The sequence below is a fragment of the Podarcis liolepis genome, assembly GCF_965112155.1.
Source record: "Podarcis liolepis genome assembly, chromosome: 16".
NCBI lineage: Eukaryota > Metazoa > Chordata > Lepidosauria > Squamata > Lacertidae > Podarcis > Podarcis liolepis.
The window spans coordinates 41113321-41133696 of NC_139567.1; the positions used below are offsets into that span (position 1 = coordinate 41113321).

Genomic DNA, 20376 nt, shown 5'->3' on the forward strand with positions numbered 1-20376 from the left:
ACAGGTCTTTCCTATCTGTGCTTCCAGAATATGCTTTTAGCTAGACACCAGAAACTGAACCTTCTGCATTCAATGCACGTGCTCACACTGAGCTGTGCCCCCACTAGGTGCTCTGTGATCTCCCGTCCCCAGAACTGGAATTACGAAGCTTTTAATCAGTTTAGGTGACAGATGTGCTTTGAGGTGCTCTGGTTTAGATACTAAATAACTTCCGTTGTAGCAGCAGTTTTCAATGATGGAGAGTAATTAAACTTGCAGAGTGAGAAAGGCATGTGGGGAGGTTTACCCTAAGAAAGAGAATGTCCCATCTCCCTGGGGGGCAAGTGGGATGTCACCCTCATTTTCAGAGTCATTACTGAAAGGTGTGATAATGGTAACATTAATTGGCATATCTTTTTTATTTTTTAATGCTGGTTATTTTAAATGTAGGTTTCCTTTTCTAAATCTTGCAGCCACAAATAAGAAAATTCATTCAAGCAAAGCTAGTCGAAGTGGAGCAGCAGGGAGTCTGTCTCTGCGAAGAGCAATGGATTGTGGTGATGGAAATCTTCACTTGAAGGGAGATTGTCAGATTTCCTCTGAAGGTATAAACAGGGTGGGTGGGTGTGTGTGTGTGTGTGTGAGAGAGAGAGAGAGAGAGAGAGAGAGAGAGAGAGAAAAGAAAGAAAGAAAGAAAGGAAGGAAGGAAGGAAGGAAGGAAGGAAGGAAGGAAGGAAGGTAGGTAGGTAGGTTTTCCTGGTAACTACAGCATATTGAGATTCCAAATTGCTGTTAAGAGACCTTACAATAGAGCAGGGGTAGCCCACATGGTCTCCTCCAGACTCCATCATCCCTGACCATTGGCCATGCTGGCTGGGGCTGATGGGCGTTGAAGTCCAGTGACGTATGGAGGAGACCCCAATGTCTACCCATGCGATAGAAAGTTGTTCATAAACCAAACCACTCAAAGCATCCAGGCTTGACAATATACAGTACTTTCCAAAGTATGGCTTGTGTGCTGCAACATTGGGATCCCATTGTTATAGCCTGGGTGGCCGTGTGACACACTTGCCTTGCCTTTCCATAGGTTGCCTGGGAAACCCAAAGCCCAGCAGTAGGCATGGCTCCCCCAGGTCCTTGACCAACGGCTGTGCCTCAGAGCCATTGTCTAAGCCCGAAGACAGGCAATGTGAAGTCTCAGATTCTGATGTTGGTGCATGTGGTTTAAATGGCATAATGTCTGTGGAAAAGGCCAGGAAAATAACTGCTGTGGGGTAAGTTTGTGTTGCTCAGTTAGCCTGTTTGTGGCTTCAAAGAAAGGAACATCATTTTAGTCTCATCTTGTGGCTTTTGTAGCATATTTCTCAACTTGGGGTCGCTCTCTTTTCCATCCTCTGCTTTTCACTCTTGGGAGATGCTCAATAGTTAATGCTACATATATAATAAATTTACCTGCACCCAGAAAACCACCATATAGTAAAAGTAGCCTATGTTTTCTCTGGCATGTGCCTGCTTTACCTTGTATTTGTTGCAAATGCTGGCTGAAGTAGTGTGCTTGATAGGGGAGTATTTGCAGAGGGGCAGTATGGTGGGTGATCCTTTGTAAAAGACTGATAGCCATGTAAGGCCCCAAATTGCTGTCTGTAGGTATCCTCAGGCGCTCCTTTGGTGCCTGGCAAGGTCCCCTGCTCCTCCCTTTTTTTTTTGAATAGTGTTTATTCAGATTGCACGGGCGGCTGCTTTTTTATCTTTTGGGGGGGGTATTTAGGTGGGTTACCTGTTTGGAAAGGGGGTTCTGAACATAGCCACTTTTTATTCTGCGAAATTGATATTTTGGGGTGCCCGTGAAGGTTTCTTACAACTTCCAAATATGCCTCCAGGCTGGAATCCCAGTTGCTGGAATCACAAGCTGGGAAAGTGTTGTTGCAGTCAGGTCCTGTTTGCAGCCTTTCCACAGGCATCCACTTGGCCTCTGTGCGAACAGGATGCTGGGTGGGCCATTTGCCTGACCTGGCAGCGTTCTTCTGTTCTCCTTACTTTCTTACGTAAAAGTTTGGGCATGGAGACTTGACCTTCTAGACTTGGTGGTAGTTGTCTGCATGATTTCAGTTTAACCCCAGCAACCAAGTGCCTTTTTAAATAACAAAAGCTCGAGCTTCTTGGCAGTACTAGCTTAGCACTGAATGTCCTTGGCTGCTTTGTAAAACCTGCCCTGCCTCTTCCTCTTAGACCCAATTCAAATAGATGCCGCGTGGAAACAACAGAGCCTGCTGACTTAGAAAACAACACGGAGGCTGGAGAGCTGCAGGTGGTGCTCTCTGAGGGAGCCTCAGCAGCAGGAGCGGAAGAAGGTAAACCCAAGGCTGTTTCGGTTTTGCAGGGAAACGGGCCCAGTAACTAAAATAGCAGGAATGTCTCTTCACATGCATTAAGGACTCAGTGACCTTGCAGGTTCAAGTATTGTGAATCTAAAGAAGCAGCTGTGGTGGTCGGTACAAAGAGCCTTCTAATGAACTTCCTTCTCTTACTATTCCACACGTTTGGAATCTTGCAAATCACTAGCTGGAAAGCCAAGCTGTACTTGGTAGCTTGCTTGGGGTTGGGCTTAAGTTAGTGGTCTGAGGTGCAGAGGGACTTTGTTACTTACCTTCCATGCAGGGCTCTAATGTGTCGTTAGCCAGTGCAAAGAGAGGCTGTATTAGCATGCCTTCTATATCCAGGAGGCTCCTGGTTCAATCTGCCCCTGTTCTTGGATCCTTGGAGGACCTTCTTCCTGTCTGAGTATGTAGGAGTTGTACTCCAGTGACATTGGAGGGCACCAGGTGGGTCTAACCATTCAGCAACAGGAGTATCCAGAGCAGTGCTTTGAAGGTCAGGTGTGTACCTCAACAGACTGCAGAACAAGGCTCTGCTGTAGCCGTGCAGTCAGTGGGTTGCCTCTGGGAAACATTTTCCATCTCTCACCTCGGCTCTTCCATCTGTGAAACTGGAATAAGTGGCTTGCCTCACAGAAGGAGGTTGTGCTAATGAGCAAAGGGGCTGTTTATCTCTCTTGAGCAGTGGGCTGAGGTTGCTGTGAGGTCCTCTTGGCAATGATTGTGGCTTAGTTGGGGTTCTTATGCATCTTTAGAATGCGATCTAAAGCAAGCTTAGCAGCAGTGGGGAAGACTTTGCTTTTCCCTATGGAAACAAGAGGCCACCCTGGGGCAGGGAGTAGGTTGTTCATTTAGAAGGTCTCCCCACCCACCCCCTGCCACTCACACTTTTCTTGCAAAGCTCTGCCTTCTACCCCTGCAGGCATTTGAATTTCAATGTGTGACAGCACTAAGGTGCCAGCATCCACCACCGTTATCTGCGCAGGGCAATCTTGCGTAGGTGTTGCAGGAGGCGTGTCTGACATCAGGCTGAAATTCCTTCTTAGTCACTCTGCTTTGCAGTTTGGCTGTCGTAGGAGGCAGCAGGAAGAAGGCAGACACACTAATTTATTGGTTTTTTTAAAACCTGCATTATGGAAAACCCCGTTCCTTCTTATTTCCTTTTGTTAAGGGAATTGGAAGCAGCAGAACCCTTTTGGTTTGGCTTTTTGTAGCCATGGAGACGGAGAATGTTGGCAGTTCTCTGTTAATACTCAAGGACAAAGTTAATTGGGAGCCTGATGTTGTAGTGTGATGCTCTGAGCTGGGGAAACCTCACTCTGACGTTTAGGTTCTCTTTGTATGTGAAACGGGGAGTACCTTCCTAAATGGAGCTGCTTGGCAGAAGCCCTACAGCACCTTGGCCCTTCTATTGAAACTCCCCAGATGTGCTTTGCAGGGTAGCACTTGGAGAAGCTGGGTGGTGTGAACCTGCTTAAGGAGGTTACGGCGCTGCCTTCAGCTGCTAAATATAGATAACGTTTTGACTTTGGAGCTTTTAGAAAAACAGTGATTCACTGATGTGCTGCTGGTGGCAAGAGGGCATGCTGGCTGGCTGGCTACCAACTGCAAAAAGCAGCTTAAATAGTGGAAGCAAAGACTATCATTAGGTGGATTTACTGAAGTAAGAGTAAAAAAGAGATTACGTTGGTCTGCAATGAAAACAACATGTGGCTAACAGTCCAGTCCTCAACATGTGAACTTCAGAACAAGTTATATTGATGTCAGCGGGTTTGACTTTTTAGTGCACGGAGGATTGTTTGTAGCAGACATGGAAGCTTAACATAGAGTAGAAAAGGAATATATATAACCTGTCAGCCAGTTCAGGCCATGAGGAATTCTTGTTAAAATTATAGCTTTCATTTAAAAACACAAAAAAAAACTGGAGACAATACGTAGTTGCCCACACGTTTGAAAGTTAGTAACAAAAATGACTCAGAATTGGAAACTAGGAAGGAAGCAAAATGGAGAGCACTTGACTTCCTCTAAGGTTCCTTGTCTCACAGTGGGTTTGCTTAAATAAAAAAATTCCTTCCTGTAGCACCTTAAAGACCAACTAAGTTAGTTCTTGGTATAAGCTTTCGTGTGCATGCACACTTCTTCAGATACACACGAAAGCTTATACCAAGAACTACCTTAGTTGGTCTTTAAGGTGCTACAGGAAGGAATTTTTTTATTTGGACTATGGCAGACCAACACGGCTACCCATCTGTAAGTGGGTTTGCTGCAGCTTCATCTTTTGACTTGACTGCCCAACTCTGCCCACTCAGTTCTCACAATTCTGGGTGGCCAGTTTTGGAATCTTGCTGAAAGAGAGTAGCCAAACTTGCAAGATTTCAGCCAGTGCCCATTAAAATGTGGAACTTACTTTGTTAATTGTATTGTCTCAAAGAGTGTAAACAAACTGTGGTGCTTCAGCTCTTCAATAATTTTCTGTGGTGCTGATTCTTCCTGTTCAGCAAGTCTCCCCCCACCACATCACTCCATAGGAGAGTGAGAGAATGATTTTATTCTCTTTCCAAGGCTCCATGTTGCTTTCTGGACCAACAAGGCTGGGAAGCTTGAGTGTTTTTTAGATCTAGATTGCAGTTCTCAGGGAAGAGACTGAAGCTGTTGGTGCTTTTTTTGAGAGCAGTTTCTAGAGCCTCAGCAATCTCTTCTCCTCCTTGCTGTGTGCAGCTGGGCTTTGCCAAAAGCACATCCTTCACCTCCTGCCAGGCATGAGCAGTGACAGTGACATTGAATGCGACACAGAGAATGAAGAGCAGGAGGATGGGGAAGCTGCCAGTGCCGCTCCAGATGTCTTCAGCCAGGCTTTCCAGTCCCAGCCTTCAAGTGACGGTAGGTAAGGAAGCTGTCGGACAGGGATCAGGGCTGGGGAAAAACTCAGCATCTAGGTCAACTGTCTCCCACCTGGGACCTTCTAGATGTTTCCGACTGCAACTCCCATCAGCCCCAGCCAGTGCTGGTTGGGGCCGATGGAAGTTATAGTTCAAAACATCGGAAGGGCACAGGCCAAGGGTGGCTGGCCTATACCTTGCAAATACTTTTGCTTTTCCTAGTTCTGTGAGCTTCTGATTTTGTACTGATGGTTCTTATCTAGTGCTACTCCCAATATTGCATCTGCCACTCTTTCTTTCTTTCTTTCTTTCTTTCTTTCTTTCTTTCTTTCTTTCTTTCTTTCTTTCTTTCTTTCTCTCTCTCTCTCTCTCTCTCTCACACACACACACACACACACACACACACCCTAGTTACACTCTTGGATCCTGAAGATGCCAATATTTAAACTCTGACCTCCTCAGCGTTTTTAGTTATGAAGCAGAGAGGACTCCCCCAAAGAGGCAATGACAGTTTTGTTGATTTGTGTGGGCCTTCTTATTGCAGTATGGTTGCCTTAGCAACTGCATAGGCTTCATGCATCACCACTCTCTCTCTTTTCACTGAAAGGACCACATTGGTGATGCAGCCTAGATGGGCACATGGTTATGAAGGCTGCCTCTTGCATGGTGTAGGAGGACCTTCACTTGAGTGTCTTGCAAGTAGGACAAACATCCCCTACCCATAATGCGTAGGGATCTTGGAAATTGAGCAACTCAATGCAAGCACAGTATAGTGGGCACATTGCTCAATGTGGCAGTGTTATAGTACAGGTATTTTCCATCATCATATGTTCAGGGGAAAGCTGTGTGAAAAGCAGCCACCCATCTTGCATTATATGGGTTGCATTATATAAAATTCTTTTAAACTGCTTTTGGTGTGTTGTGTTCTAAATCCCGGTTGTTTGTGTGTTCAGCCTTTGAGCTATGCTCAGTTTTTCCTGAGGGTGACCAAACAGGCCCTGAAGACCTCCCTTTTGCCACCGGAAAGGACGGCAGCACAAGGTAAATGGCAAAGGAACTGCTGTTGAGCTACTAGTTTCTGTATGACCTGAAAGTCTCATTGTGGCAACACCCTTGAGACAGTCACCCTTGAGACATTAACTTTTATGAGGATTTGGGATCTGTGGAGTGAGGCAGCTACCAGAGAAAACTGCCATTCTGGCACAAGTAACTTTCTGCCTGGGTGATATTGTAACATCTTACGACTTGATAGGTTTCCTCACTCTTTATGCTTCTGTCAAAAACTGTCTTTCCAGGAGGAGGAGATCCTGCTGAACCATTGCAGTACATAGTTGCCTATTTGCATTGTTGTTGCAGGAGACATTAGGCTGCTCCGAGAGCTACTTTCTTTGCTTTCTCCTTTTTTGTTCATAATTCTAGGCTTGGGTTCTTTAAACCAGGCTGGGGGGGGGGGGAATACTTCAGGTGTATCCCTTCTCTGTGCTCCCCGCCCCCCTCAGAATGTTGACTTGGGCTACTTCTGATAAGAAATTTCTTTCTCTCTCTGGCCCAGGTAGAGCATGAGGGAGCAGGGGCTCCCCGAAGATGGATTAGCATTCATTAGCCTGTTGAAGGTGGCTGGATGAAGCATCACTGGGTCCCTCTTAATTCACCTGCATTGTTTCTGGTAATGCCTTGTGCACATTTCCTTGCTCCTTCCGGTCCTTTTCCTACTGAAAATCTAGCTGTACTCGCTTTTCTGATCCTGCTTGGTGTCAACCTGTACCCTGCGTGCCTTTAAAAGGTGCTGGAGCCTCAGCCTTGCTCTTCATGGCTGAGGAGTCTGGGATGGGTGAGGGGGAAGGGGATGCCCACCCCACCTTTATTTTTAAGTGAATTGAACTGACACTAAAGCTGTTACACTTCTGGTTCCTGAGCTACTTACAGTGAAATGCCTCTATCCATGAGTCTCTCCTCTCTCCCCATTAGTCCATTTTTGGCCAGTTGAAAACACTTGTTGCCAAACTCTTTTGCCACTGTGCATTGCATTTGAGCTGCTAAAGGTGTTCTGTGAAGCTAAGCTGAATTGGCTGTTTCCTTTTAAGCATGAGTTACTGTATAAATGTTTGTTGCGTCCTCCTGAATGTTGTACTTAATGGAAGGATTTATTCGTAAATTGTCGTTCTAACTGCTGTAAAAATTCATATAGTTCAGATGAAAATGGTTTGCACTTTTAATTAATAAAATGAACATGGAAATGACAGTGCTTGTGCAGTTTAAACCACAGACCTTGGATTGAAAGGGATATTGTGTGTGGTATGGGGATGGCAGATTGTATGCAAGAAATAGCTGTTAAAATGCCCTGATTGTTACAAGCTGGTGAAGGGAAAGTGCCTAAAGCAGAGAATGATGTATATCCTTAGGATTTCATATCAATGCAGCAGCAGTGATGAAGGTGTTTAAGGTTGGGTCTGCTCCAGTGGGTAAACTTGGCCACATCCCTCTGCCAGTTGATATACCACTTGCTTTATTGGTCATAGCTTGATTGCTGAAATCTCCCAACCCACACTTCATAGTGCCCACGTTAGGCACAAAGATGTAACATTTCCTCTTGAAAGTGTAGCTTGCACTGGGTAAGGTCAATTCCAATACTCCAAAATGTCAAGCCATTTGCAAGTTCCTCTGGTGATATTTTCAGTTAGAACAGCAAGACTGTGCTTTGCAGCAGAATTGAAGTCCTGTTGTTGCCTGACGTAAGATTCCCCCCCAATTCATCTCCTTTTAAAAAGTGACTTTGTTTCCCCCTCTTCAAAAATGTGGTTATTTCCCTTGAAATAAGTACACAAGAGCATAATGTTTGCTGTTTTATTAAGATATTGGTAGAAGTTGAACATAGTCCTTACCTTTTGTGAACAGCTTTAATAAATAAAATATGGCTAATACATGATTCCTACTGAACTTGTGAGCTATAGGAACAAAGTTGTCAACGGGTCCCAACAGAGTAGTAAAGTCATTTCTATTAAACCAACCCACTTCATTAGTTTTCATGACAGCATAAGTATATTTCAACAGGAACTCAGTAATACACTTGGCATTCCTAGGAATGTGCCATGGTAACGTTTTTAGTAATAAGGGTGAATCTCAGCTGGCTTTCCCCAACCTAGCTTGGTTTAGACTCTCCCTACTTCTAGAAACAAAAAAGCAACAGCCAAGAATGGTAAGTAAAACAAATCTGTTTATATTTATAAACCAAACCTTCTGATACTTGTATAATACGGTGCTGTTTAATACTGGAAGTTATAGATTAGTGTTTAATGTAATGTTAAAAGTGACTTTGTCACTTGAATGTATTCCTTGACAGTGGGCACATTCACATGGTGTGGTAAGCTCATAAACCACCATGGCTTACTGTACATGAGTGGATTGTGCCCACTTTGCTCCTCTCAACTTATGCTAGCAGGAAGCAAATCCTGATCCCTGCTTCGTCAGGGGTCATGATTTATTTTGCTCCCAGCAATCTGTAGCCAAGGTTTGCTCTTGACGTACTGATCATGCTCTATTGAAGCAAAACATGATCCCCGGTTCAAACATAAGACTAAGCGGCGGGGGGGGGGGGGTCATGATTGGTTTCCTTTCAGCATAAGCAGGGCTGAGACAAAACAACACCAAAAGGTGCTTTCTTGGTAAGCCATTAACTGTGGCTTACTTTCATGTGCAAACTGGGCCATTGGTGCAAGACTTTTAACCTCCTCCAGTTGAAGGTTTTTATGCTGCACAGCCCTAACTCATAGGCATACGCAAAGCTACAGTAGCCTCGCCTTGCTTCCCTTTTTTGCATGAGAATGAGCTACATTTTGGCGGAGCCGGCTGTTCAGGTTCTCCAGAGCTGTAACGAAATTTATAGGTAACGGAAGGGACTGCTTGAATGTAATCTGCATAGTTGCTTTAATTGAATGTTCTAGGGAAAAGAGCACTGTGCCTCTGCATAAATGACAATGGACCACTATGAACAGAAGGCGAAAGGTAATGTTATACTCGATGAGATGGAAGGTTCTAAATTTAAAAGGCATTAGCAAGTGGCAGCTGCTACTTAGGAGTGTCGGCTGCTAAAAGCCACAAGAAGCAGGAACAGGCTCTGCCAAAATAAAGGATGGATATTCTCTTCCTCATATGTCCTCCCTTGCTTTTCTGAGCCAGGAAGTGAGGGGACAAAGAAGGGAGTGCTTAGCAGGGGAACCACAGGAGTCTGCTTCCTTTTGTTGGGGGGGGGGAGGGCTGAGTCACATGGAGTAGGCGGGTGTGTGCCTCCCTGGCTTCCAAACAGACAAGGACAATTGATGGCACTTCAAAATATAAATATTTTACTTCTACAACTTGTTAGTGCAAGTGAAATGGATTAATGGCTTGCTGCTCTGCTGCTATTCCATTTCTTGCAATCGGAGGCATTCCTCACAACTCTGTTAAAGCTGGAGACAGGAGACATTAGGAGAGGGATTAAATGAATCCCTTTGAAACTCACAGTGAATAAGCTCACCAGCAGGTTTTGAACAGCCTCAGGGAAGAGGCAGCCTGGAGTCTCCTGTCCTCACCAACTACCACCACTACTACTAGTGTTCCTACACAACTCATGTAGCTGATGCAGATTATGAGAACTTGAGGGCTGCTTCAGCTCTTTATTGGAAAGGTCTCATTATGCAAATGTCACCACTATTAAAATACACAGATTTACAAAACACTTTACAGACAACCAACATTAACAGTTAATAAATACAGTTAGATACCTATATTTTTTGTACATTCTCGCCAGCTAAAGGATCAAAGTACAAGATACAGAACACTGAGAATATCATTAATTAAAAAGGGGAGCTTATTGCTTACGTCAGCAAGCAGCAAATAAGGGCACAGGAGTTTGAACTGAAGAGAACTACGTCCTATCACCAGTGGCATTAAGAGAAAAACACACAGCATATCACAAAGCACTGCTTTTTTTTTTGCCTAGTGTGTAGAATTGAGCAGCTTATATTGGACCAAGAACTACTACTTTTAAATATGTATTCTACCATGGCTGAAGACTTGCCTCACAAATGGATCCTACATACTCTACCACTATGTAATGAAAGATGAACACTTTCTAGTTGTAACAATATTTTGTACTGGGCCACACTAGGAATGGATGGCAGATTCTCTCCTGTAGGATGAACAGGATGAGCAGCAGATAATCCATGTATGAATCCACACATATGGAGTTACATTTCTTTTATAAAAAACGTGAGAGCACACTCTGAGGCTAGTACTTTCCAGTTATGACTGCATGTTGGGAAGAGGTCAAAACACATTTGCAACATTTTAGAATTTTGACATGTCTTCAAAGAACTGCACTTTCCCCATAGAAGCACAACTAATTGAGCAGAAGGGCATTGCAGTCTACCTTCTCCCCTGCTATGTCCTCAAGCATGGCAGCAGAAACAGCCTGCTCGTCTGCAGCTCCTCATTTCATTGGTAACACTTGATTTGTAACACAACACACCTAAGGCTTGCAGATAAGTGGGAAAGTGCTGTTGCTCCTTAATTTTGGTTATTCCCCCACCCCACCCCCGGTGGGTAAAAGCCAAGACCTTTTAGCTTTCTGCACTTGATTTCTAACAGTTTCATCAAGTTTCTTGAAGAAATTGAGTTAATAAAAAGCTGTTCAGAATAATTACCTAATTCTCCCCAGTCCTTAGGCAAATTATCAGTTTGGGGAGGGGTCACAGCTCAGGGGCAGAGCACCCGCTTTGCATACTGAAGGTGCTGGGTTCAATCCTAGGGCTAGAAATATCTTCATGCTTGAAAATGATGGAGAGCTGCTGCTAGTCAGTGTAGACAATACTGAGCTAGACAGACCACTGGTCTGACTCAGTATAAGGCAGCTTTCTATGTTCCTATACACTAATGTCAAACTGCATTGGGCAGTGATTCTGTTGAGCTAAAACTTAATCCCCATGGAATTATGTAATGTAACATATTCAGATCTGTGTACATTTAATGCCTTAGTATTTTAGATCATTCAAGCGAATGTTAGCAACCAAGAGACCTCTTCTAACATACTGTCCCTGATTATTCTGCATTTCAGCTGTTTAATGCCAAAACTGATTTTATTTATATATATATATAGAGAGAGAGAAGTGTTTTGCTCTTTAGTATGAAGGATTGAGACAGGCAATCATCAAACCCTTCCTGAGCAACTGACAATTAGAGTTCATCTAGTCTCTCTCATTTTACAACTGCTATAGCAAGCTGCCTTCCTCTAGCTTTTCCCCAGTCCCTTCATACTCTGAAAGTCTCTTGCAAGGACCAGACAAATAGCTGAGCCAAACACTACACTGCCATATTACTGTCCCCTTTGAATGGGGAAGGAGAACTGATGACCAAAAAGTCTGACAAGCAAGTTGCTGGCTCCATCAGTTCACAGGACAACATATTTGAATCTGAACTAGCTTTATATCAGTTTGACACCTGAGATAAATTAAGGATTGGGGAGGACACAGTGGTGGAAAGATTTAACCACTACTATTATTAGATGCAAACAGTTTTAACATTATTACTTTTTTAGTTTAAAAGACTAAAATGTCACTAAGCACCCCAAAAGACTCCAAGCTATTGAAATTTCAATATAGTTTCAACTTTAGCCACAGGAAATGATCTTTAAAAACTACAAAAATTAGCATTCCCTCTTTTTTATATGTTACATGGGGGCATAGATAAGATTAGTCTCAACTTGGATATACAACAGGGGCTAGGAGTGCTCAAGTGCTAGATTCAAACCCCCTATGGCTTTTAATAATGTACCTGCAAAGGCCTGCTGCTTCCACAATGGCTCTGTTAACCTTAAAGAACCACCCCACCAACTACTTCTGTCTTCCTCTTCCCTTCCCTCCACCCCACCTACAAAAACTGGCAGGTTTTAAAAACGAGATCCTTCAAAAAATATTGCTCCACAGACTCATCTCAAACAGGTAACACTTTTTTTGGGCAATCTCTCTTTTGAAAGAATCTCTCTCCTATTTATTCCATCGTGTCACTGTCAGTATCTAGTTGCCATGAGCAAGATGAAGCTATAGATACGTGTTTGTGGGTAAGAGAGAGAATGTGTATGTGACATTGCTTAGAGAGAGAGAGAGAGAGAGACTGGCACACCAGCCATTTTAATTTTTTTAGACTGAAACACACATTCCTAGGATCTATTTACATGAGTGGTGCATTCCACAATCACATGGTTCTGAAATGCTCACTCTTTTAAATTTACTCCTCATTCTGTGAATGCCTAACCTAAACTATTTGGGGGGGCAGGAGAGGGGAATACAAAGGATCATGCTACTTTGTACACCTCCAGAGGAGCCCAGGGTCTGGTATACAGTGGCTCTGCCTTTGCAGCAGGTGAATACTCTTGCCATGACCCCGGCAACAACTAGAGAAGCCCTGCCAGAGACGGCTTCTTATCAACTTATTTCTACGGCTGTTCACACTGCAAGGTGAGGCCAGAGCTAACTCTTCTGTGGGGGAAAGCAGCCTGTTCTCAAAGAGAAGCATGTGGAGCTTGGGCTTGAGTCTGGCTAGTCGCTGCCACCGCTTTGCATCACAGGAGTGAAGGGGAGAGAGAATGGAAGCTCTTCCTCCCCAAGATTTGAAGTGCTCACCTTCGAGCCTGCTGGAGATGCTGTACTCGTGTGGGCTTGTGGAGCCAGAAGGAAGAGAGGCTAGCTGCTCCTGGAGACTGCTCTGCCCGCCTGCAGGAGGCGCAGGGTCGGCCACTGTCTCGTTCTCTGCTGACACACCCTGACCCAAGGTTGCCCTCTTTGGTTCACAAGTGCTGAACCACTGATCTGAGGACAGGCGTTTTGCACTCTGAAGTTTGCTAGCTTCTATTTTCCTCAGGTCAATATAGCCTGGGTCTTCCAACACGTTGATCCTGGAACCTGCACTCAAGGTAGTTCTGTCTGTGAAAGAATCCACTCTCCCATCGTACCCTAGATCAGCAGGTGCGGAGACCTGGTGCTGAGGCCACGGTCTCTTGCAATCCCCGTGGTTTTCTTTATTGTCGCCGTTGTCTTCTTGCCCACCTTGGAAAGAGTTCTCTGTCCACTCTGACTCCTCACTGATGTTTATGGCCGTACTCATGTCCCTGAGAAAGACCACAATGACCGTGATGTTGTCGCTGGAGCCAGCATCTCGAGCCGAAGCCACTAACTTGTGGGCCACCATGCTGCTGTCCCCATTGTTCTCCTTCAGGTGGTCAGCCACCACTTTCACTGCTTCATCAGGGTTCACGGTGTCATAGAAGCCGTCGCAGGCTAAAATGAGGTAGTCTTCCGATCCATCCAGAACTGTGGAGCCCGAGTCCGCATCCCCACAGATGTATGGCTTGTGTTCTGCATCACCTGGAGTAGGTGGGTAAAGAGATCCAGAGAAGATTTAGGCAGCTGTGAAGTCAGGATAGATCAGTGAATTCTCTTTACTTCTCGGCTTAAGGCAGCGGAACTGCTGGAATAGTGAAAGCAGAATGCTCACTGGTTGGGAGACAAGGGCTTGAAACCTCTTGGGTGGGGACTCACTTCTAGCACTCATTTGGCATGAAAGCCAGAAAACACGAGGTGGAGCAAATTTAAAAGGCCTAGGAATTGATTGATGATTCAGAATGCCATCTTTTCTAAGCTACTGGCTCATGGGAGTTTAGACCTCAGTTTGGTAAGAGGCCCCCTTTTGGATTTGCACTGCTTTATGGGGATGAGAGGAAAGCTGTAAATCAAATTGGACCTTGCAAATTCAATGGGGATCCCTGAGTATAAAAAGCCCATTTTGTCTTTGTTGAGTTTAGCATGCTGTCTTTCTCCCATACTCTGATCATAAAGCACAGCTCTCTTAATAAGCAACAGCTCCCCACCTTCTGGGATGTTGCTGTAGCACTGCTTTTCCAGGACAGTGGAAAGACAAGTAACTCCTGCATTGGACATGCCCCTGCTTATCACAACATGTGAGCCCTGCACCATGCTCTCTGGTGCAGTCAGAGAGTGCCCCACTCAAGAGACGACTGGCAAAATGTATCTGCTCCTCTACTTATAGAGCCATCTGGTCACACTCTGGTTTAATTGGAAGTGCAATAATCTTGTGCTGTTAATCCAATAAACACCTCAATTATGACTACTAGACTTCAAGATGGACATATTGATTTGGCAAGGGAATTCTGAAGTTGGAGCTGCTTGTCCCCTCATCAGGTATACTCATCCTGAAAGCTTCCACTTTAACTAATACAGCTAACAGCTGATGATATTTTCCTCCATGCATCTGCCTAGTGTTTTATAAAGGCATATCTTTCTCTTCCCAGCTTTCTGAACTGAAAAGCGCCAACCTCTTTGTTACAGGTGTTCCTTATTCTGTACTTCCTCTACAATATTCTGAGATGAGGTGTTCAGTCACCTAGATCTGAAGACAGATTTTCATCCCTATCCCAGTGCTGAATTTGCCTTGTTCGCTACTACAGCACTCTGAGCAGACGTTTTCACTGGATCTTTCACTGTGATTACAGTATCCCTTGGCTGGGAAGTCACAACCAATTCAGAAACTATATTTAGTCACTAAAACTCATAGGGGCTAATAAGGAAAGAAAATGAAGACGGAAAAATAAAATAGACCAGAAGACAGGATTTCAGTTTCCTACCAATGGCTCTGGAGACAGACAGACTCCCATTGACTCGCCAAGCCCCAAACCAGACCACGCAGCCTCCGAGGGCCTCAATGCGCTTCTTCTCATCCTAAACCAGAAGGGAACACATAAGCTGGTCAAAGGCTGATGCTGCGGATTCTCCTAAATATTTCAGTGCATGCTTTCTCTCGCTCTCACACACTACAATTTACTTGCTGTGGCAATTTTCATCTATTTCCCTTTGAAGTAGAAATATGTTGGCCCTAAATTACAGTGGTACCTCGGGTTACATACGCTTCAGGTTACAGACTCCGCTAACCCAGAAATAGTACCTCGGGTTAAGAACTTTGCTTCAGGATGAGAACAGAAATTGTGCTCCGGCGGCGCGGCAGCAGCAGGAGGCCCCGTTAGCTAAATGGTCTTCTGGTTAAGAACAGTTTCAGGTTAAGTACGGACCTCTGGAACGAATTAAGTACTTAACCCGAGGTACCACTGTAATGGCTAACTACAGTAGCTAGTAGGCAACTGGACAGTGAGGGTCTGACAGGACCCAAATCAGAAGAACAGAGGGACTGCCATCATCCATCAGTTGCTTCAAAAGACACATCTTTTTCTTTTTCTTTTCCTGGCACAAAAAACTGAACCATTTGACTATGGTTTGTTTTTGGGTGTGTTTTTTCTAATACTCTTTTACTGTTTATCTTCTTATGATGTTGTATTTGTTCCAAAGTTTCTTAGAAATGCTTTTATATAAATGGTGCAGTGACCACCACACCTGTTTCCCTTCCTGTGGGGCTAGAGAACCATCCACTCTGCCATTATCCCAGGCAAGGCTCACCTCACGATCCGGTTTATGAGGTTTCATCAGCTCCACTGCTTGGCCCCCCCTGACAAGCATCACCTGGGAGTCTCCCAGCCAGGCCACATACAGCATGTTCCCTCGGATGAACGTCACAACACCTGTGGTCCCACACCGCAAGCTCTAGGGAGAAAACAGAGCCTTAGTCTTGCTATAGACAGGCAGAAGCTGCTTGGCTGCTTCAGGCATTTTCAAGCACACATCTCAACTGCAGCTAGACTGTGAACTAAGCAGGTGGTTGGATTGATGGACTATTTATTGTCAGATGGGCAGCATATAAATAAAATTATTATTATTGTATATTTGAAGCCTATGGAGTAACAAGCAAAGATTTTACCAAGTTGCTGTAATGCATCAATGTGCAGTTCTGAGTTGTGCCTCTGCACATTAATGAAAACACTGCAGAGAATGTGAAATAGCCCCAATAAAGTGGAAGTAATTCTCTGAGGACTCTTGCCCCCAGCTTGAACGACCCTTCCACTGAAACACACAGCCTTTAGAAGATTTGGAAGATTAACCTGTCCCACAAGTTGCTCCAGGTAACAACTGTTTATTCTGTGGCTGGCTGCAGAAGTGCTCCCTGTTGCAGATCTCATGGCACAAACAGCTGCCCCAGGAAGAAAGCTTTGTCCAAACCCCTTTAATCCCCACTCCTCAGGGGAGGCCATTTAGATAGGCTCAAATAACTGATGAGCAGATTTTTCAGAATTAACCTCCACCCTCACCCGAATTAATGTTGCTCATTCACCTCTCTGGCTGCCTTCTGCACAAAGCGTTCATCCGTCACTTGGAAGGCTTTGCACAGTGCCTCTGCAGGGTCATGCTGGAACATCTCTTGGTGCACCAGGTTCACGTGGAGGTGGATGGAAGCATAAATGGCAGCATCCACTCCTCCGTGGCCATCAAATACTGCAAAATAGGCCTGCTCCTCTTGATCCTGCCAAGAGAAGGGCATTGATATGATCTGAGAACGAGGCTGAGAAAGGCCACCAACCTGGATAGTTTTAAAAGAGGATTAGACAAATTCATAGAGAAAAGGGCTATCAACGGCCGCTAGCCATGAGGGCCATGATCTGCATCCACAGTTGGAGGAAGCAATGTTTCTGAATACCAGTTGCTGGAAACCACAAACGGGGAGAGGGCTCTTGTGCTTGAATCCTGCTTGCTGGTTTCCCACTGGCATCTGGCTGGCTGCTGTGAGAACAGGATGCTGGACTAGATGGGCCACTGGCCTGATCCAGCAGGCTCTTCTTATATTCCTCAAATAGCACAGGCAAACAGCTTCAGCTGCTGGCATTTTAACTGGGGTTGGGGGACGAAAGCCACACTCCATAAAGAGCTAGGTGACTTGACTATTCTGCAGCCGACAACAACTGATTATGTGGTTGCAAGTTTGGTGATGTTTCTCTGTTCTCTGATTGGACAGTCAGTGGCGTAGCATGGGGGGTCAGGGGGGGCCGGCCGCACCGGGCACAACATCTGGGGGTTAGGGTTAGGGGGCGCAAATCCACGGGTTAGGGGGCGCAAATTACTTGCCTTGCCCCGGGTGCTGACAACCCACGCTACGCCACTGTGGACAGTCATTAGCTACATCGACATCACTAAGCTTATCTGTAGGTACAGCAAGTGCCAATTTCTTTCTGTCTCAGAACACACCAGGGATCTGTTGGCTCTTGTCCCACCAGAGGTTTGATAACTGTGTCCTAGCTGCCTCCTGTCCACTCTCCTTTCCTCAAAAAGCTCTTTACCTCAAGGTTGAAGAGGGTGTTGAAGTCTGGAATGCAGACGTGTTTGTCTTCCATCTTGCGGCGCATGTTCTTAATGGCATGAATGGATGTTTCGTAGTAACGGTGGGGCTTTGGCTGGAGGGGAAAGTCCTTTACCCAGCTGCTGCAAACCTCATGGAGTTTGCTGAACACTGTACGAGCCAGCTTCACTGTTTCTACCTCTAAGAGACCAGATACAAGAGAAGAGAAGAGTGGACATGTGGTCTCTGCTGAAATAAGAAGCATCATTGTGCTGACCAGGAACTTCCAGTGGTGGGGTGGGAAACCTGTGCCCCCCCCCAGATATTGATGGACTCCCAGCTTAGTCCAGCAACATCTGGACGACCCCAGGTTCCTCACCCCTAAACAGATAACCTCTTTTCTGTCTATGTTTTATTGAAATTTTCAAATGTATCAACACTATGTCAGGTGCTTGTAGCAAACAAAACTACATACTAATTTCCAGTCCCACTCTACAGATCATATGCAGAGATCCCTTTACACAACTAGTGAGGTCCCCAGTAGTATTTGCACAGTCTACCTTCTGTTGTGCTTTCATGGTCTTAAAATGAACCTTAAGTAGGCATGATTTATCCACCAAACGTAGCCAGGGGAAACTGCATACTTTTGTCACTTGACAGAAGTAACCTCTAATCTAACTTTGTAAACAAGTCCAAAAAAGTAATAGTCTGGGCAGCAGGGGGGAGGGGATTACATGTTTCCATGGTGGCTGCAGAGGAGGACAGAGTCCATCCCGCTGCCAGCATGCTTATTTGCCTGCATAGAATTCCTTGTTAGCTATGGACCAGGTGAGCTCTCAAACACAACGCTGGGGTAATGAACAATTTGGTGTGATGGGTCAGAACATGAGCTATCAAACCAAACACTATGATTCAAGTCTGCTTCTAGCCACTTAGTTCATTTATCCAAATTTATTTTCCAGTCTGATTTTAACCAGCTGCTACATAATTCTGAACTTCTAGGATTAGCAATATGTCTTTTGGGTTGCATCTCAGCTGCAAAACACTGACCAGAACCAGCTGTCTGGTGTCTGCCAATCCTGAAGCAAATAGTTAATCAGGCACACTTCCTTGGCAGCTCTCCAGCCTGATACATCTCTAATGTAGTCAACACTGAGGAACCAGTTGCTCATTTCCATTCTCCTCACTTTCTAGCTCCAACCCCAATGGGGTTTCCTGGCAGCAGGTAGTGAATACTCCGACATCAAAAGTCATCAGAGCAAACCACATGGCGATTTGCCCGCTCCTCTGGTCTAGGCAGTTGCCAGTCCCACAAGTGAAACACCACATGGGTTGCAGAGCTTCCCCACCCGATACCCTGGAGAAAGGCACTGTCTTTCCTGCAGCTTTGCACATTTCAGAAAACCCCTCTGAAGGAAGGTGCCCATTTGCTGTGCTGAAACTTTAAACGCAGCCCCCTGTGGGTAGCACACACAGTGTTAGCATCATCAATAATTACTGCTTCAGATTTTTTTTAAAAAAGAGCCCTCAACAGGCTATCCACCCCCGTGCAGCTGAAAATTACTCATCAATCGTTAATGTTGCAGTGCCAAGCTAGGGCTGAGTCAGCTGTCATCCTGCCTATGTCATGCACCATTTCATCTTCCCCCTGCTGCCTGGGAACCATCAGGGCTGGAAGTGCTGCTTAATTGCATCAGTTACAGTGGGAGACCCGGCCCAGCCATTTTACCCAACAATGGCAATTGGCTAGCTGACAACTGCTGCAAAAACGGGACATGTGAAGGAAGGAAAGCAAATTTGTGACCCATTTCCAATGGTAGATTTGCATATTCTTTTGACAAAATTCAAAGCTGCTGGGGTGCTTATGCGGCTGTTTGCAACTGAAAGCTGATGAGTTCATTATGCTAGCTGAATATTCCTTGAGCTCAATATAAATATAATACAAAGTATTAAAATCAATATGAAACAAGGATTGTGATTATGCCATCATTAGTTCAGTTGAGACTTGTATAACTTTCAGGTTCATTCCTAAAGCCATAAAAGAGAGGAAGGTCAAGGCTTTCAGAAGAAGCCACATGGTAACTCGCTCAGTCTTTAGGAAGTCCTTCTAAGAACCTCCCATTCTTTAAGAATCCTTTTTGTATTTTAGAAACTAGCTTAAGTAATTTATGGAATCACCATGCATTTATAGTGCAGAAATGCTTCGGAGTTCCTCTTCTCAAAACAAAGCAGGACTTATTTCCAACATACAAATTGGAAATTAAGGCTCACAGCTTGCCTTAAGTCACCAAGAAGCTGTATGCCAAGGGGGATATGAAATCCCAGCCTGCTCAGTCCTGTATCTGAGCCACTGCCCTCTGCATATGATTCTGCCACAGAGTCACTGGTGCTGACCCATGTTCTCATTCTGCTAACTGATATATTAGTGTGTTGGGCTCTGTACATTACAAGCTTAAAGACATTCTAAATAGGGCAGCTGCAAGGAATTTCCAGCTCTCTCAAATATTCTGTGTAGAATGATTAGTTTGAAAAATGTCAACATTTCCTTGGAGACTGTCAAATATTTATGCAAGTTTTAACAGATCTCAATTTGGAACTAATGAGGGCTGCTCAGCCAGAACAATGACAAATCTGCTTCATTCACCTGCACAGGATTGGGAAAGGCAGAAAGACCTACAAATGAGGGCAAAGTATAGGCAGTATTAGCCTCTGCTGTAAATAACACATGAACTTAATTTTTTATATTTTAAGCAAATGCAAAGGAGGGAAGGATGACAATATATTTTCCAGGCTGAACAACAAACACCCTGTCAGCTTCTCCTATGAGATGCTATCTTTCATTGTAACAAGCGTTCTGGGGAGACCGCAGAGGGAGCTTA

General features: G+C 44.8%; 2 protein-coding genes across 3 annotated transcripts in view; one reads left to right on the plus strand and one right to left on the minus strand.

Annotated features, from left to right (window-relative positions):
• The window catches only part of TRIM37 (tripartite motif containing 37), a 38643-nt gene extending 31168 nt beyond the window's left edge, over positions 1–7475 (plus strand). Inside the window, exons 21-26 of one of the 2 annotated variants that reach the window (XR_014520074.1) lie at positions 453–584; positions 1067–1253; positions 2209–2330; positions 5073–5238; positions 6187–6274; positions 6786–7475. Coding sequence is in view for 1 of the 2 variants with exons in the window: in XM_083479818.1 (XP_083335944.1) it covers positions 453–584; positions 1067–1253; positions 2209–2330; positions 5073–5234; positions 6187–6274; positions 6786–6789 (695 nt within the window). In the remaining variant the exon portion in view is untranslated. The remainder of the gene's footprint in view (positions 1–452; positions 585–1066; positions 1254–2208; positions 2331–5072; positions 5239–6186; positions 6275–6785) is intronic. The other variant, XM_083479818.1, reaches the window with a different exon arrangement.
• A 588-nt stretch (positions 7476–8063) lies between these two features.
• The window catches only part of PPM1E (protein phosphatase, Mg2+/Mn2+ dependent 1E), an 86450-nt gene continuing 74137 nt past the window's right edge, over positions 8064–20376 (minus strand). The window contains exons 3-7 of the mRNA XM_083479860.1: positions 17499–17698; positions 16499–16687; positions 15730–15873; positions 14907–15000; positions 8064–13629 (exon numbers count right to left, since the gene is read on the minus strand). Coding sequence (XP_083335986.1) covers positions 12566–13629; positions 14907–15000; positions 15730–15873; positions 16499–16687; positions 17499–17698 — 1691 coding nt within the window. The 3' untranslated portion in view covers positions 8064–12565. The remainder of the gene's footprint in view (positions 13630–14906; positions 15001–15729; positions 15874–16498; positions 16688–17498; positions 17699–20376) is intronic.